Raw genomic sequence first — 15,670 nt, forward strand, 5'->3', positions numbered from 1 at the left:
CAGAACTTACCGGTATTATCACTCGAGATAAACCGCCTTCAAGTACCTTGCGACATTTTTATTATCCCATTTCCTCAAAGTGTCTGAGAAAAAGTATATGTTGGAAGATATCAGAGTTGAGTTGTCAGCTCTCAAGCCTCGAAGGATACAATGTTGTGTCATGTCGGTGAACTCGAGTATGCATTGAAGAACATGAAGTGTTTACATATAACAACGACGGGAACACATTGTCTGAGTTTTACTCACGCCAAGTGTCTTATTACGTTACCCTTTATGATCTCCCCATTTATCCATCCATCTGTCGACTTTCAGTCAGCTATAGAGCATTCTAATCGCGAAATTTCATATGCGAAGCCTGGAGAGTTCTCCACGTACATTCAACTCCCAGAAACCGAATGAATAACTAGTGGAGTTACTTGCAGCAATTTTTGCATGGAAATTTTGATCTCCGTATTTTTACGATTCATGCCATTGATTATGTTATGCCTCAGATTTTTGGCAATTCTGTCATTGTTGAATGAAAATTATCTGTCCACTAATACCTGAGAAAAGCAATTCAAGTCCTTAATTTTTCTATTAAAATAAGAATTCTATTGATGCTATAGAATTCGAAATTTAAATCTTTTATGTTCTTCATAAAATTTTGTCAGCTGTCCAATGAAAAGAATGAGTAGAATATGGAGAAATCAAAATTTTGACAAGAAATTGCTACAGAATTGAGTGGAATGTCCCATTCATAAGAATAGTTTTTCCTCAAATATTCCCGTCATCTCTCGTGAAGAGAAATTAATGGTTTTTGTGTAGTAGATTAAGTCCTTTCTTCATAAGAAATTGCCCAGAAAATATTTTCATCTCCATTTACCCATTTCTCGTCGTTTCATCTCTATTTTTCCACTCGATGAAACACAAGCTGTCCTCATTTATTTACCAAGATCTACGCTAGAGAAGTTGTGAATGTAGATAGAATGCAAATACCACAGAACATCTTGTCTAAATGTGTATTGATTCATTATCAAACTGGTGTTGGTGAACTCGCGGGATTCCCACTTGCAGTCAAGGTCAAATGCCACGCTCAACTTATCTCTTAACATGACATGCGCGTAAATGTCGTAATGCGGTTAGTCATACATTACACGTGTATGTTGGTCAGACAAACCGAAACTTCTATTCAAATGTTGTGACAGTAGTTGGGCAGTGGACTAGCTTGAGGTACCGCGCTCTGAGGTTTGATAATATTATTACAATTGATATTGTTTATCAGAAGGATTTGAGAGCAACGAGAGTAGCCTTTTGATTGCATAACCTCACGTACGGGCTGTGGTCAGAAAAAACAACGCGGAATATATTCCCTTATTTATACAAAAAAAAACTAAACTATAAGGTTTGAATATGCATGCTATTTTTAAAATATTTAGAATTAATTCAAAAATATATAGAATCAGCCGAGACTCTATGTATTTTCGATTTATTTTTCTCTGGGAAACTGTAACCGAATTTGAATGCATCAAGTGAAAGTGCAAAAACTTACTTCGAGAGTTTATAAAACTTTTTTTTGCAAATCATCGTTAATATAGCTCTTCGCAAAATGGTTTTTTCTTATGGAATCAGTACTTTCTTAAATAGCTGAAATAAATAAGACCTCTCGATAATTGATTCTTTCTTGACTTCCGGTGATTTAAATATTTGAGGAACTTATGTAAATAGCCACAGCTGAGACTTTGAAGATATATAGAATCCTTTATGGAAAGATGTTATAGAAATCTATGTATCTGCGTATTTTCGCAAATTTGTGGTAATTACTTCAGCACGACCAACCAAGCTGTTGGAATGCTATAAATAAAAAATTTAAAGAACCATCTCTCATGATCTCAACCGATTAGGGATTAGGCCATCACCACGTAATAATGTAGACCTCTCATCGATCCTAAAAAAGGAACCCGCCAACCCGCGACTGACAAAGCATGACCGACGGAAAACGGACGTTTCAGATAAATGAATTTATTTTGTATCAAGGGTACAAGACAAAGTGAGAATTGCTCACGATAATATTTCACGCAACAAGTACGAGAAACGAGATTTAACGCACGAATGCCACGAAGCATTCGTGTGTCAAATCCGACTTATCGCACAAGTTGTGTAATACATCTGACGTTGCAAATGCGTAAAGAGGAGAGAGAATTTCATTTTGCGAAGAATAAATAAAATATTCCTATGGCAGAAATTCGAAAGAAATCTCGATGACTTTAATGTACGGTAAAGTATCGGATCTAAACTGAATTAATTTATTGCCCGTCACTTTTTTCCTTCCAGTTGAAAAATTCCATTTTATGAGGGTGTCGTTAACAATATACACAGTATCGAATAAAAAACCTAACGAATTCCAGGGGGAAAGAAAAACGAAGAACGGATCTCTCTATTGATTACGCATGCCATAAAATGTGGAACAATATTGCGAGTTGGGTCGTTTCTACTTGCACAAGCGTGAACCCATTGGAATAATCCAACAAACAAAACTGAGTATCGTCCAACACACGGTGGATACAACTATTCCATGTACCTAGATACAGCAAACATGGATAATCATTGTGTAGACAGGCTGATGATGCTTGCACACTGTAAATTCCCTTTGCTCATTTCTTTTCACAGGTATCAGGATGCAACTACACTGTGTTTGCCTTTTGGCAATTATCCAATTATCCTGTCAGGTAATTAAGACCTAAATTCTCATGAACATTCGCCGAGAGGAAACAGAATTGTTCCAGGATAATTGAATAATATTTTTCAGTTGTCCACTCCAGAAGCGGATACATACAAAGCTGCTGTTGTTGAATTCTCTCCACGCGTTTCGAATAACAATGATTCCCCAATCGATGAAAACAGTAAAAGATATGTGAGCTTCATCCAACAGGCTGCCGCTTCGGTAATTGCAAATCTCTAATTTCGTTTCAATGATTTTTTTAAAACTTCACCGATAGGGGAGCTAATTTACCTCTCGACGAGCTACCACGCGAATTTCATATACATTTACGTTTTCCAATTATTGATACTCGACTAGAGTATCCTGGGAAAATCGCGGGGAAAATTGGATCAAAGTAAAATAACACAAAAATACGTTAATTAGTGGGTTTTTTCAAGTATTTCACGTATCCCCGTTTACCCCTATTTCGACGATCTGATTGTACTGTGCCGACTCAATTAGTTAATTGGAATACACGCACGTATTGTCAGAAAATAACTCTTAAAAAAAGTAAACGGCGCGGGGAATATGGCTGGTAATAGTTATTTACATTTCCGTAAAATTCTAACTACGGAAACGTTTTGAGAATAGTATAAATTCGTTTACTCACCCCTCAGCCAGACTCTCTCTCCAACTTGTCGTTCACACGTCCTCTGAAAAAAAAAATGGAAAATAAAGTCTTTCAGTATTCACAAATGGCACATTAGAACTGCGCGAACGACAAATTTATCCATTCATTTCCCCTCAAACGGAAGCTATATTGATAGCCGCACTGTTTTATCTTCGAGGCCGGTTTGTATAACAACATCGCCTCAAGGCTTACTCAAATTGATCGTCGGAAACATAAAAAAAGCCATAAATCAATTATTGCAAAATCAAATAAAAACTATGAAAAAATTGATGCATCTAAAAATAGTGCCATTGACGTGGCATTCGACTTAAGGAAGCTCATCCTTCCTGAGAGCATGGCACCATCTTTAAGACGCGTCTGCCTTGTAGTTAATGTCATTAGGACATTCGACCAGACATCCCTGCAGGGGAGTGTCTGCAATATGCTGGATAATTCCATTTACCGTCCCGTGGAGTTCTCATGGGTGGTAATGATGAAAGGAAACACGAGTTTCAATAAAATGACACGAGAAAGCGATTTAAAAATACGGAAGACATTCACGTTTCATTAGTTGGGGCTTTTATCAAATTAGAATATGGAAATGATTCAATTTTGGTGTCATTTATGGCTCGTACATTTCCGCATCAATTCGTTACATTTTCATCCATTTTATTATCCGTCAGTTGCGATCCTTCTCAAAAAGGAATTCACAAAATAGTACTGTTTGGATTTAAGATAGAAATCATAATAAAGTTTTCATATAAATTGCCGACATATTGTGAAAACTAACGTGCCTCAAAGTAATACAAAATCCATTGATGAAATGGAGGATAATGTGATGTTGAATAGTCAAAGGGAAGACAAGTGGGGAAGTATCTATACAAAGGTGCTCATCTAACCCGAAGTAGTTTGAGGATCGAACCACGTCTATATCGTTCTTGCCTTGAATTGTGCCAGGAATGGGGTGAAATTGGTAGTACGATGGCTGCAACTTGGCTTAGGAAACAAAAGCCCATACCCAACAGTTAGGGACACTGCATTTTACCATGTAAAATTGAATTGTAATTCCTTCTGCAGGAAGTTGATATAATAGTATTCCCTGAGGATGGTATGACAACTATCGATTTACCAGAGCGAGAAAAGATGGACGCTTGGTCAACTTTGATTCCACTTAATTACAATCCCTGTAACCAGCACCACATTGCTGTCCACGAGGTGACAAAAAAAATCTTTAAATTCTAACCGTTTCCCTTTCAAGACTCCAACAACATCCACCACATGGTTTGCAGTTATTGGCTATTTTAAAATTGTGATTGATAGGCACTAAAGAGAATATCGTGTGCAGCGAGGGAGGGTAAAATGTACGTTGTCATCAATATTGCTGAAAAATTGCCGTGCGATGGTGAACGATGTCCTGAGGATGGAAAATTTCTCTTCAACTGCCAAGCCATTTTCGATCGTCAAGGAAAAATAATAGCAAAGTAATATTTCTACTAGTTACCACTGAAAATTCGCCCATTCCCCTGAGCGATTCGTGAAGTAAAGTAACGAGCATTAAATTCAGAAGAAAGAATGCTGTTTGTAAGGCATCGTAACTAAATCAACAAAGTGAAACTCCAAACAAATTACCCGCGAATTCCACAAACTTCTGACCCCATAACTCAATCCTTACCCGAAGCCCTCAAAATTAATCGTCTCATTCCAGATATCGGAAAACTCATCTGTTCAAGGAGCCCCAATTCGACATACTTCAAACTCCAGAAATCATTACATTTGACACAGACTTTAACGTTACATTTGGAACCTTCATTTGCTTCGACATGTTGTTCAAAGAACCCGCCCTCAACCTCACGAGGATTCACCACGTAACCGACATCGTCTACTCAACGGCGTGGTTCTCCGAACTGCCCTTCTTCACTGGTAGACAAAATCAAACAATCATTCTTAATTCTAATTATCTATTGAAAAAAAAACCATCTGAATTTTGCCCATTCTTGATGTTGCCCCTGTTAAATCGAGTTTCTCTATTTGGTTTTCATTAGCATTTGATAGAACATCTACGAAAGTTTACGCGACACGTGTATTTGCAATGTGGTTACGACATTTCCATGGAGCTAGGTGAACTATAGCGATTGGATTCAGGGAGTTCCAATTTGCATTGCACATGGGTATTCAGCCAATGTCATCCTCGAATTCATGCCAATGCCCTATATCTATTGAAAATAACTAGTCAACAGAAAATTATTATGACTGATTGAAGATATTCAAAATTTACAACACTTCATTGCAGCGATCCAATCGCAGTCGGAATGGGCCTATTCCGAGAACGTTAATTTCCTAGCCTCAGGCTACCACAAACCTCAGTTGGCAAGTTTCGGGAGTGGAATATACTTAGGTAAAGCCCTCAATTCTTCCCAACCCGATTATTCTCTCTATTCACCCAATTTCGAATTTTCAGGAAAAAAAGGGATAGCAAAAGCGACAATCGGTGAAATGGGCGATGAGATCCTCATCGCTGATGTGCCAAAGAAGAATCGAAAACTGCTAACAGAAAATATCAAAGGGGCATTGAGGTGGAAATACCAAGGAAAAAGTGCGGAACATATCCATGATGAATTCAGAAGAAAACGGTCTGAACAAACGGAATTGGAAGGCGAACGTGATTCCAATTTACCAAGCGACTTCAACGTCTGGTAAGACCCTGGCCTTCCGACCTATGAAACACGTCCTATGAACTCAAAAATGAAGCAGGAGAAACTCTGCCAGTATGACTTCTGTTGTGACTTCACCATCGAGACATCGAATATCGATGCAAACTCGAAATACAAACTGATGGTGGTGAATAGTCAACGGACATTTGTCAATTACACCACTATCGGATATCAGGCTTGTGCGATTGTTCTTTGTAGGAATGAGTCAGTCAACACCTGCGGACTCCGAACGAAGTCGGAAACTGTCTTCTCACTGGTGAGAATCACCGCCACTTTTGTTAATCGAAATAATCTTATGATAATGCCGAACTCAGTTAACTCATCGCTATTGCCCCTCGATTGGACGTACAATGAGAAAATCGAGGAGGATACGGTACATATCGAGGCTTTTCTCACTGCACCTGCCAAGAATGTCCAGACACTCGGTCTTTTCGCGAGAAAATTCGAGAGGGATGTACTTACACATCCGAGAGTACGGAGAAATACCACGGTGTCATCAGCCGTGAGCATCCAAATTTGGATTCTAATTTTTCTTGTAGTAACTTCCGTAACTTATCTCCTCTACAAAAAATACAGATCCAAATCTCAAGATCAAACTAATGGTTATAAAATACCACACAAATCATTTCAGCAGTGAAATGATTTATGGAATTTTGGGCGAAAGAAACTAGTTATAAACTGTCATAGTTAAATATTTTCTATGAATAAAAAACTGAAAAAATTACTTTCGAATAGAGAAATACTAAATATTTTTTTAAAAGCTCGAGATTCAAGCAAGAGAATAGATTTATATGAACCCCATCGTATATATAATAGTTATGGTGTGTATGGGAGGCGAAGGCTATTGACGAAGTCAAACAAAAACCTTTGTAAGATCCAGGATATGAAGACTTATTATATAGTTAGATTTATATGAACCGCTGAGACGAGTGATTAAACACTCGAAAAACAATCCCACATTGAATATTCTCATAGTTCGTGTATTTTTTCTTAATTTTCAATTTACAATGAACATAATTAAAATACATAGTATTTTTCAACGATTCGAGACAATTGATAACTCGTGTATAATCGAGTGTGCTCTTAAGTAACCAGTAATTATAAGCCCAATCGGAATGTTAGGCCATCTGCAATACATCTGCACTCTAAAATTCTGCGGAAATTTTAAAAATATATATCTGTTTTATCAATTTATAACCCTTGGTGCGTCATCAATTCAATTGAATTTGGGTGCAGGTATATTAAAAATATATGATTGTAGAATTTCATAAGATCTATCCATTGCAATTCATCGAATATCTCATTAAAACCCAATCAAAAATTAAAACGCCGATGAAATTTTTTACCGTGACACGTGTATACAATTTGATATGAAATCTTCTAATCATCAACTCTGAGATTAAAACAGAAACGATAAAAATATTGAATTATTCAATTGAAAACAAAACGAGGTGGTCAACGTTATTGTCTATCATAATTAATATGAAATTTAAGATTATCTATCATCACTCCACGATGAACCAAGCGATCCTCTATAATTCAAAGAAACAAGTCGTCCATTAGGTAATCTTTGGAAGCACGTTAAAACAAGTGTATAATTCTTATCCCGAGCCCTGGAAGAGGATACTAATAAGATTTTAATCGTACCGATAACGTTATCGAAATCTGACAATCAAATTATTCAGAAGACTGCGCATCCTATGCAGAACGGTGGGTTTTCTTTGTTACTCCTTCATGATACTATTGATATACATGAATTCAATGTTAATAAATCGAAAAAATAATAGAAACAATATTGGTCCCATCAACAAATCTCCGAACACTCCGATAATTCAAAAAACGATGAGAAACGTGCAGTGCTCCAAATACCCATAAGTACGAAAATACAATAATTTTGGAGTATTGGCAAGCGAGGATAATCCATCGAAACATTTAACAGTAAAAATAAACATTTGGAATACAATAGTACTCAAAATGCACTAATCCGCAATATTCTCATACAAATATCCTACATAATATGTACATTAACCACGAAGCACGATAGATCTGTCAAACAAAACTGGAAGCATGATTGAAACTAATTTAGTAAGTGGAAGTCGATTAATCACTATCGACTAACTGTTCTTCTGCACTCCAATGAAAGATTCACGCAATGGCAGAACTAAGGGTTCACTAGCCGACATTTGGCCATTAGTTTCAGTCTGGTGATCACTAGATGGGAGTAACGCGGTAGAAACACTCGTGGAAGACTCGTTTTTTTGTGTATGCGTATCGGTAATTGTGTTCTGATGTTGACTAGGTTGACAAGGAAAAGCTAGAGAACGTGTCACTAATCCCGAGGGATTGTTAACTCCAGAAAAACCCACATCTTCCCTAGACTCATTGGCTTTCTTATTGGCAACATGGCTCCCCCTTGAAATTGATGTTTGCTCGTTATCGTGAGCAGACGTGCTTGGTCCTTGCTCCTGACATAAGTCTATCCTGACCTCGTGCTGATCTGTATCCAGAAAGACTCCTTCATTCTCAGCATCAGCAAGAGATAAATCCTTATTTTTCAAAGGAGAACTCTCAGCACTCTTTCCGGATTTACGATTAAACCACCGTTTATCAGGACTTTGATCCTGCCATCGGGTTTTGGCTCCACCGGGTCGCCCATAAGACTTCCACAGAGTTTCTTTAGGACTCGTAATCGTTATGTTTGAATTTTCTGATAACAACGCGTCAGTCTCCACGTATTCAAGATCGAACGATTGAGGAAGTGCAAGTCTAGGTCTGCTGTCTAAATCAGCTGCCGCTGAATTAGTTGATATGTGGGATAGTGTGGGTACTTGAGGCCCAGGTATACTCCTAGATGTTATAACCATTCCAGAAAAGCCTGATGATTCATCCCTGAGATCATTGCTCACTTGTGGGGGTATTGTCCCACAAGTGGGGGCTTCTGTTGATTCAGACTGACTTGCCGTTGTACTTTCAGAGGCAACTCCAATTGTCGTTGTTTGCTCAATGAGATTCTCACAGGATACATAAGGAGGTGGAGGGCCTTCTCGAGGAGGCGAGGCTATTACCTCAGAGTAAGGGGGCGGTTCCATCGGACGGCCCACAAATTGTACACCGCTGTTGATATTGTACATTATACTGACTCCTCTGGGATAATTATCCGCAGCACGATTCAGATAAACGTCTAAATCGTACATAGGCATGCCAATTGGCACTGTACGTCGTCTAGTGCAATTAGTACGATTTTGCTGTGTCCATCTGGAGTTCATAGCTCGCTTAATTTGTACCCTACATATGGCTATTACCAGTATCGTAACAATGAACATGAATGCCATCGCACAGCCTACAACAAACCAAGAGTTTTCTATCTTTTAACGAAATAAGGCTCGGCATGCTCAATTAGGGGCTATTGTTACGTACCGATGACTGTGTAGAATGCGGTTTGAACGTAACTTATCTCGTGGGGTTCTGGTGGCCATGGCCTTAGGCCATATGTTCCATTGCAATTACGATAATCACAGCACCATTCGGGAGGTATACAACGACCCTCGCAATGCACTTTTCCGAAACAAGGGTTCGGACCACACGCATCTGGATTCTCATCCTCTCCTTGGTCACAGTCTGCTTTTCCATCACACACATATCTTTGCATGATGCAGTGAGTTGATAAGTGACATTTAAACCATTGTTTTCCGCAGAATGTAGGTTCTAAGAGAGTACAATCAATTTATTTAGCAGAGAAAGAGAAATGATCCAATAGAATATTTCCATTTTATTAACTATGTTTGACTATTAAGTGACACTTATTCCTACACTTACTGTTCTTACTACTCTTCACAGACAGGCGAATTTCACTGGACATGAACGGTGGAACGACAGATTTGCTCGTACTGACTGCATTGCAAATATAATTCCCAGCATCGTATTCTGACAAGCGCTCGAACCACAGCCAGGCTATATTTTTATTCTGGCCTGAAATTATTTTACTAGAGCTGAAATAACAAATCGCATTAGAACAGTTTCAGAGTAATTGGATAATAGGAAGAACTGTAAAACTTACGGATTATCTTTAACATGAGAAGGCACTTTCCAATCAACATCGTAGCTGAGTGATATGTCATTTTTATCGGGATTATGGTATACCGCTGTGCATGTCATATTTAGGGACTCATTGTTCCCACGGAGTATGAGTTTTGGTTCGATACCCGTGACAAATTGAGGAAATATTTCTAGTTTGGCTCTGGCACTGGTAGGCCATAGATTTTGAATTGTAACATTTGGAAGGGTTTCAACACCTGGAGGAATTCAGTATTAGAAAATGTTCAACGATTTCTCATAGAGAATAAAGGGACACTGAAGATAGATACAACAGCATCGAAATAAAGAGGAATGGATGAATATACTTACAATAAAGTTTATTGACCAATCCTAAGATCGTCAGTACAACGGCATAAAAATAGTGCATTCTGTAGCATCATAACACTTTTCGTTATTCAAGTGTTGCTTTCTCGTTTCATTGGTCCAGATGTGTTCCAAAAGTGACACTCAACACTTGCAATGAAGGAAAAAGGAGAAAAATCTCAAACAAGATAATCGAGAGGACAGGTTATCCTCGATTGATTCACTAATCTATGAGCACCCGGTTAACTCATAGAAATATCGATGAATATACTCGCTACGTCACTATCGATACGATCACTTTTCATTAATAAAACTAACGATTATTGCGTGTTTTCATTGCTACTGACCGTAGTACTTAGGACAAATGCTATTTGTTGGGGTTTATTGGAGTGTTTGGGCTTCAGGCTATTTTCGGATCAGCTGGTGAATGCCACGCGCACTACATAACGCACTCTACCGGAGATTGATGCATAAGTTTCAAAATGTGCATCGGATAAAAATTCAACTCTAATTTTCTCGCTTTTTTCTCGACGAAGACGTACAAGCAAATATCAAATTGTCGCCCCCTTCGTATTTATCATCAAAAATACGAACAATTATCAATTTATGATAGAATTAATTGATATTTACCCGATTATTCTGTGATGTATCCATTTAATTCAAAATATGCAGGTAACACCAAGGAAAACACCACTTCACGCGCGTTTCACCGCCTAATATGAGCCGCCATACTGAATCTTACTCGCGCTGGCGCAGTGAGTGCAGTTTCAGCTCCCTAGTCAACTCAGTGACTAATAATTCTTCAAAACGAAAATAACAAAATCAAATAATGAATTACCGTTAAATATTGGCTCATCATTAAAAATTCTTCAATAAAAATGATCGTTTATAAAATCTCAAATTCTTTCAAATAGAATTATTGTCAGCGTAATTTGATTTCGGATTTGGTTGTGATGGCAAATGATAAAAAATGGCGTAAGCCAGCCGGTTCTTACCGCAAGTGAATCAACGGTATCACCCTTGAACAATAAATTTCATCATACTCTACATGATAAATAAAATATTAATTGACGTACTATGGCTCATCAGTTGTTATCATCGGCATGTAAATTGGAGAGATTTGTGTTAAAATCAGTGCAGAATGGTCGTATTAATCGTACTGAGGTAGACCCCCCACATTTATCTAACCTAGAAACTCAGATCTGTTGTGATATAACAAGTTTTTGGGAATCATTTGGTTATAATTGTACATTTTTCAATGCATTTACTAACAATTTTCTGCTTTGCAAGTGCCCGAGAAAGATACAAATGTTATTGACTGGTTTCTTCTCTTATCAGTTTATTTTTTAGTAAACATATCCTTTGTAAGGAATTCTGACATTACAAGAAATAATGAAATCTTGCTGCTTAAATTTTGTATTAATTCACCAGCTACTTATAATTATTAAACTATCATTGGTGACTATCAGTGCTCGAGAAATCATTGTAGAAAAGGGAGTGTATTATGAGAGAAAGATTCCAAAGGATGTAAAACTCCTTCTCAATGCACTGCTGATTCAATTTCATTTCAGCTCAACCGAACTTTATCATTACTGAAGCATGATCCAAGATTATCGGTGCTTGAGCGCTCATTACAGCAACAATGGAAATTATTATCAGAGAAGGTTCCAAAAGGATTTGAAAAATTCTTTAAGCCAGGTAAATAACAGTGAGATATTTTTGTCTGAATGATTTTGTAGTCCACGACCAATTCTGCAATTTCGTATATGTGATATTTATAATTGCCAGGTGGTGTTAAAGAGCCACCGAAATCAGCTGAGGAAGCTCCGAAGGAGGCTAAGTCAGCTGAGAGCGGACAGAAATCCACAACTCCTCCTCTCAAACCACCTCCCTTAAGACCCAAGGAAACACCAGTAGATCAATTTTTATCGGGATTATTCGGCTCCAGTAATAAAAGCGGTGGTGGAGGACCGGGGGGTAGCAAACCCTTCGACGGAAATGACAGAGATAAGTGGATCATTGCCGGGATCATTGGAGCTGTCGGTGTTATTGGAGCCATGGCCTTCTTCGATGTTGGAAGCAAAGAAATCACATGGAGGGAATTTGTATACAGGTAAAATTTAGTCCATTCGTTCAGAACATATATTCATCGTCGTAGTTTTCTAATCACATAGATTCTATTTAACATTTTGTTCATTCTTCACAGTTATTTGAATAGAGGTATAGTCGAAAAATTAGAGGTTGTCAATAAAAAATGGGTACGAGTTCGGTTATTACCTGGTCAGAGTGTTGATGGCTCAGTGAGTATTGAATATTTTCTTACTGAACTCGTCAACAACTTTATGGAACTAATAAAGTGTTATTTTTTATTATTATTCAGACATCACTGTGGTTTAATATCGGCAGTGCCGATACATTCGAGAGAAATCTCGAGAACGCTCAACTAGAGTTGAACATTGAGCCACAGAATCATCTTCCAGTTATTTATAAATCAGAAGTTGAAGCAGGAACGATTATTTCATATCTTCCAACACTTCTCATCATTGGTAAGTCCTTGTCGGATTGATCTTGTTCTTTGTGATCACCTGAGAGTTTACAGGACTGCTGATATCTGCAATGCGTAGATCCGCTTCATTTATGGGTGGCAAAGGTGGAAAAGGAGGTGGACTGTTTGGTGGTGTCATGGAGTCTACAGCAAAGTTGATTAATTCTAATCAAATTGGTGTCAGATTCAAGTAAATTCAGAACAGATAACGCTACAGCTTATTCTCTCATCAATTTTAAATAATAAAATGTTGTGACAAAACTCATTCATTTTGTCAGGGATGTGGCTGGCTGTGAAGAAGCGAAAATCGAAATAATGGAATTCGTAAATTTTCTCAAGAACCCTCAACAGTATATAGACTTGGGTGCCAAGATACCCAAAGGAGCAATCCTCACAGGTCCGTTTCCTCAGGCCAATGAATTATTCTTTCACGATTTTAATGAATTATAAAAATTTCCAGGCCCCCCTGGCACTGGTAAAACACTCCTGGCGAAGGCAACGGCTGGTGAGGCTAACGTTCCATTCATCACAGTGTCTGGGTCGGAGTTCCTGGAAATGTTTGTCGGCGTAGGTCCGTCAAGGGTTCGTGATATGTTCGCTATGGCTCGTAAACACGCTCCTTGTATATTATTCATCGACGAGATTGATGCAGTTGGGAGAAAACGTGGGGGGAGAAATTTTTCGGGACACTCAGAGCAGGAGAATACTTTGAATCAGCTTTTGGTCGAGATGGATGGTAAGAAAATTCCGAATAATTAAACTGTACGATAATATTGATAAATCGTGATACCACAGAGATTATCGCCTTTAGACGGAAGTGAAAAGAAAGAATTGTATTTTAAAATTTTTCCCGGCTCTGAAGGTTTTATCATCATCTACGACGGATATATGTGTAAAATCAGTAGTTGGTTCATTAAAAGATTCGAATTCAAAGAAATAGAAAAAACCCACGCTCTCGCGGAATTTATTTCTGCTCTAGGCGTGATCATTTTTCACAGTAAACACCCCTTAAAATTTTTGTAAAATTCGTTTTCCAAAGGTTTTAATACAACGACAAATGTAGTAGTGCTAGCAGCAACCAACAGAATTGACATTTTGGACAAAGCGCTATTGCGTCCAGGTCGTTTCGACAGACAGATATTCGTGCCAGCCCCTGATATTAAGGGTCGTGCATCGATATTCAAAGTTCACTTGAAGCCTCTGAAAACGACACTCGACAAAGAAGCACTGGCACGAAAAATGGCATCATTAACTCCCGGTTTCACTGGAGCTGACATTGCCAATGTGTGTAACGAGGCAGCTCTCATAGCAGCTCGTGATCTCTCAAATAATATTGAGATGAAGAATTTCGAGGCAGCCATTGATAGAGTTGTGGCTGGCATGGAGAAGAAGACCAATGTCCTCCAGCCTGAGGAGAAGAAAACAGTGGCTTATCACGAGGCCGGGCATGCTGTTGCGGGATGGTATCTCGAGCACGCAGATCCCATTCTCAAAGTATCAATCATTCCTCGTGGCAAGGGACTCGGTTATGCACAGTACTTGCCTCGCGAGCAGTATCTCTACTCTACCGAGCAATTGTTCGATCGTATGTGTATGACACTCGGTGGTCGTGTCTCCGAGGAGATATTTTTCAACAGAATAACCACAGGTGCACAGGATGATTTGCAGAAAATAACAAAAATAGCGTACTCACAGATAACGAGTTATGGAATGAACGAAAAAGTAGGCCAGATCAGTTTTGAACAACCTCAACCTGGGGAAATGGTCCTGGATAAACCCTACTCGGAGTTTACTGCACAAATGATCGATCAGGAAGTCAGGGACCTCATTAAAAAGGCATATGAACGAACGAAGGAGCTTCTGGTGAAGCACAAAGATGATGTGTCCAAGGTAAATCATTATTTTGCTCGTTTATAATGTAAATGAGGCAGTTTGTCTGAAATACTCCGTTATTTATGCATCCTCACAAATTGTACATTAGCTATTTCACATACCCTACGAATTTTTTGTAAGAATCAATTTTTTTACTAATTTTTTTTAATGGTTATATGTATCCAGGTAGGTGAAAGATTACTCGCCAAGGAAATTCTAAGCAGAGACGACATGATTGAATTACTGGGACCACGACCCTTCCCCGAGAAATCCACGTACGAGCAATTTGTCGAGGGTACAGGCTCCTTCGAGGAAGACACCTCCCTACCGGAGGGCCTCAAAGACTGGAACATCTCAAAAGACAGTACAGGTAAAGAATCAGGTGATAAAGATGGTAAGGAGAAGAAAGAACTACTCCCCGAGGACAAAGTGCCCGCGGCATCGACAAAACCACCCAAGGATGAATCCCAACCGAGATTGTAATTAAGTTTCTCGTCCACCTGTAGATTCTAGTTCTTCTCGTGTACCTCGTACTTTGTATAATAGTTTAACGAAAAATATATCGTACATTAATTGACAGTTTGTTTTACACGATTGCCGGGATTTATCATTTACGCCACACATTGAGGATGAATAACAACTACACCATTTGTATTATTGAAATATTTTATTTGGGAAATCGAGCGAATACGAAACGTTCCTTTTGCAACGTATAATTTAATAAAGTTTACAAATTTTCCTCGATGCAATTAAAAGATCTTGTTTCATTTACCCTTAAATACTGTAAGTACATACGT

At 38.3% G+C, this 15,670-nt stretch overlaps 4 protein-coding genes across 10 annotated transcripts; 3 read left to right on the forward strand and 1 right to left on the reverse strand.

Moving 5' to 3' along the window:
- Positions 1–1,123: 1,123 nt before the first annotated feature.
- Positions 1,124–6,782, forward strand: LOC105264744 (vanin-like protein 2). Of its 6 annotated transcripts, none has more exons than XM_011301827.1 (9): positions 1,124–1,381; positions 2,385–2,553; positions 2,647–2,705; positions 2,786–2,920; positions 4,425–4,562; positions 4,668–4,828; positions 5,053–5,267; positions 5,638–5,742; positions 5,806–6,782. In XM_011301827.1, exons 3-9 carry the CDS (start codon positions 2,655–2,657, stop codon positions 6,042–6,044), a joined length of 1,044 nt encoding a protein of 347 aa, XP_011300129.1. In that variant the 5' UTR covers positions 1,124–1,381; positions 2,385–2,553; positions 2,647–2,654; the 3' UTR covers positions 6,045–6,782. The 6 variants fall into 6 exon arrangements, with proteins under 6 accessions (XP_011300129.1, XP_011300131.1, XP_011300128.1 ...); XM_011301829.1 differs by having other exon boundaries at positions 1,124–1,224; XM_011301826.1 differs by lacking the exon at positions 2,385–2,553.
- LOC105264743 (vanin-like protein 3) lies at positions 6,048–6,782 on the forward strand. The gene has a single exon (XM_011301824.1). The coding sequence runs from the start codon at positions 6,078–6,080 to the stop codon at positions 6,693–6,695; it is 618 nt and encodes a 205-aa protein (XP_011300126.1). The 5' UTR covers positions 6,048–6,077; the 3' UTR covers positions 6,696–6,782.
- A 235-nt stretch (positions 6,783–7,017) lies between these two features.
- On the reverse strand, positions 7,018–10,876 carry LOC105264745 (uncharacterized). Of its 2 annotated transcripts, none has more exons than XM_011301833.1 (5): positions 10,463–10,876; positions 10,116–10,350; positions 9,875–10,047; positions 9,476–9,763; positions 7,018–9,398 (listed from the first exon to the last, which is right to left on the reverse strand). In XM_011301833.1, exons 1-5 carry the CDS (start codon positions 10,518–10,520, stop codon positions 8,173–8,175), a joined length of 1,980 nt encoding a protein of 659 aa, XP_011300135.1. In that variant the 5' UTR covers positions 10,521–10,876; the 3' UTR covers positions 7,018–8,172. The 2 variants fall into 2 exon arrangements, with proteins under 2 accessions (XP_011300135.1, XP_011300134.1); XM_011301832.1 differs by having other exon boundaries at positions 7,018–9,419.
- Positions 10,877–11,323: 447 nt separating this feature from the next.
- Positions 11,324–15,628, forward strand: Afg3l2 (AFG3 like matrix AAA peptidase subunit 2). The gene is made up of 10 exons (XM_011301834.1): positions 11,324–11,620; positions 12,028–12,154; positions 12,245–12,569; positions 12,663–12,756; positions 12,837–13,002; positions 13,056–13,191; positions 13,280–13,398; positions 13,462–13,737; positions 14,041–14,891; positions 15,060–15,628. The coding sequence occupies exons 1-10, from the start codon at positions 11,534–11,536 to the stop codon at positions 15,354–15,356; spliced, it is 2,478 nt and encodes an 825-aa protein (XP_011300136.1). The 5' UTR covers positions 11,324–11,533; the 3' UTR covers positions 15,357–15,628.
- Positions 15,629–15,670: the final 42 nt, after the last annotated feature.

Source organism: Fopius arisanus, unplaced genomic scaffold (genome assembly GCF_000806365.1).
Source record: "Fopius arisanus strain USDA-PBARC FA_bdor unplaced genomic scaffold, ASM80636v1 scaffold00025, whole genome shotgun sequence".
Lineage (NCBI taxonomy): Eukaryota > Metazoa > Arthropoda > Insecta > Hymenoptera > Braconidae > Fopius > Fopius arisanus.